The 2268-nt window shown below is 38.3% G+C and overlaps 1 protein-coding gene across 1 annotated transcript; it reads right to left on the bottom strand.

Annotated features, from left to right (window-relative positions):
• Positions 1–577: 577 nt before the first annotated feature.
• Positions 578–1861, bottom strand: LOC105625519 (ras-interacting protein RIP3; the record flags this gene model as incomplete). The annotated part of the gene is made up of 2 exons (XM_012206842.1): positions 578–900; positions 1555–1861. Coding segments are annotated over 2 exons (630 nt in total), but the record flags the coding sequence as incomplete, so codon positions are not given.
• Positions 1862–2268: the final 407 nt, after the last annotated feature.

Here is a 2268-nt window from a genome sequence, read left to right as displayed (position 1 = left end):
AATCTTCAATATTTTAGCATTCTCGAAACGCTCTTGGTATCTTCCTTTGGAGACAACAATTTTTATTCTTTTATTGTCTAGTAGAACAGAGTTTCGTCGCGACATTATTAGATCTTGTATTGTCCGCAGATGTCGATAACGAATAGATTCGATTCTTTGATAGAATCTCTTTTTAGGACGACATTTTTATCAGTTATTCTTAGAGTGATAGTTTCCTTTTCAGAAGAGAAAACTTTTTCATGTCATACTTAGTTAATCATCAAAATTATATTGGCATAAGAATAAATTAAATTTAAGATCGCCATCGTATCTGAAGAAATGAAGATTAATTTAAGAACAAATGGAAAAAAAACATGAAAACGAGGATACTTGGAATATTTTTGTTTTCATTATTAAAAGATTATTAATTTGCGTACGTCAAAATGAAATTATGCGAATAATATTAATTCAGAAATTAATTCAGCTGATGATGATGTATCGAGGACTGTCTCAAGGACAATTTTACTTTGCATGCGAATTAAATTCATTAGGGAATTATTGAAGAGTACGACCAGGCAACGGCGTAATTTTCGTCAGGTCACTCGGAGTAACTGGTCTTATCGCTGGCATCATCGGGACTGGTCTCCCGATAGGCGTCGCCGCCGGTAGTACCATTGGCATGTAGACTCTGGTTGGGTGGTTTGATGACAGTGGGCAGGTAACCGGTACCGGTGTAAGGCGCGGCCAGGAACCGATGCCGCGTCGACGGTATCGGGGTGGTGCAGTATGCGGTGCGGCTCGCGTAAGCCGCCGCCGCCGAAACGGACGCGGCGGACGCCACGGCGGCCGCCAGGGGCGAGAACGCCGACTTGGGCAGACTGTCCTCGCAGATCAGCACCTCCATGGCAGACACCACATCGCCTGCGACACACAGGCAAATTCTCTTTTTCTCCTTTTCCCTTTTCTTTTTCTTTTTCTTTTTCTTTCCCTTTTTCTTTTCCTTTTTCTCCTTTTCTCTTTTCGCCAGACACCACGCCCGCGGCGCGCAGCTGACTTTCAACCATTTACAATTTACGTTATCGCCGACTGTATAATAACGATCGATGAAGCGATAATACCACATGACAAGAGAAATCTGACAAAGGAGATCCTTGCAATTATCCAGATGGAAAATTTGCAATCACACACACTTTATACCGATAACCTTGTTAAAGATACTAATCCAGCAAATGATAAAACGAATAATGAATACCATATCACATTGCGCGAGTGTGAACAATAATAGGTATATAAATAATTAAAAAATTACACATTAAATGAAAAATGAAAAATATTATTTTAATCGCAAACGCACGTAATTTTCTCATGAGAAAATCGCGAAAATTCATATCAATTTCTTTCGAGTAACCAAATATATATTATAGTTATATTTTTTCAAGGAAACATAAATTAAATTGTAAGAATTTTCTACCGATTTAATAACAATACTATTGATAATGTTTTCGAAATAAATATTGTCTTGTATAAATACTGTCTTGGTTAAAAAATTACTCGAGAAAAGTTAAGGAATCTTACCTTTGCAACGATGAAGAAGCGCTTCGACATCGGCGCGACGTCTCCCAGGGAATACACGCAGTAGAACGTCCACCGGCGAACGTTGTTGCTGTTGTTGTTGCTGTTGCTGCTGTTGCTGTTGCTGCTGTAGCTGCAGTCCACAAGTCTGTTGGATACTTTGCATTTGCATCTGCATCTGAATTTCCCGCGACTCGGGGATGTGGTGGTGATGCTGGTGCTGATAAAGCGCCGGCGAGCAATACGCTAGCGAGCTCGCCGTCGGCCCGTAGAGAGGCGCGTAAGGAGGAAAGTGCACCGTCGTTGCGGCCTGCAATCAAGCGTATTTCGCCTTTGAGAATTAAGTATCGCTTATAGCTGCAGCCTATAATATCGTTATCGCGTCTTTGAATAAACTTCTTTCTTCCTTTTTTTGATTCGATACATTACGTCGGCGTAAATATGTCGCATGTTTTTTTTCAAGACAATTTTAATTTTAACTTTATAGCGAAATATTTATATACATGCAATATTTCTGTGATGATTCTATACATAATATACATATGTATATAAAATTTTTTTAGCTTTTACCTCTAAACAAAATATTAAATACTTTTAATCGCAAGTTAAAGCTATAAAAAAAAGTAAAACTGTTTGAGATTTTTCCAAAGTAAAGATCATTTGTTGTTAATTAAAACTAAAATTATTACGGATTAAAGAAACATTTCTAATCTGCTC

The sequence above is a fragment of the Atta cephalotes genome, assembly GCF_000143395.1.
Source record: "Atta cephalotes unplaced genomic scaffold scaffold02284, whole genome shotgun sequence".
NCBI lineage: Eukaryota > Metazoa > Arthropoda > Insecta > Hymenoptera > Formicidae > Atta > Atta cephalotes.
This window is presented reverse-complemented; position numbering and strand designations above follow the sequence as displayed.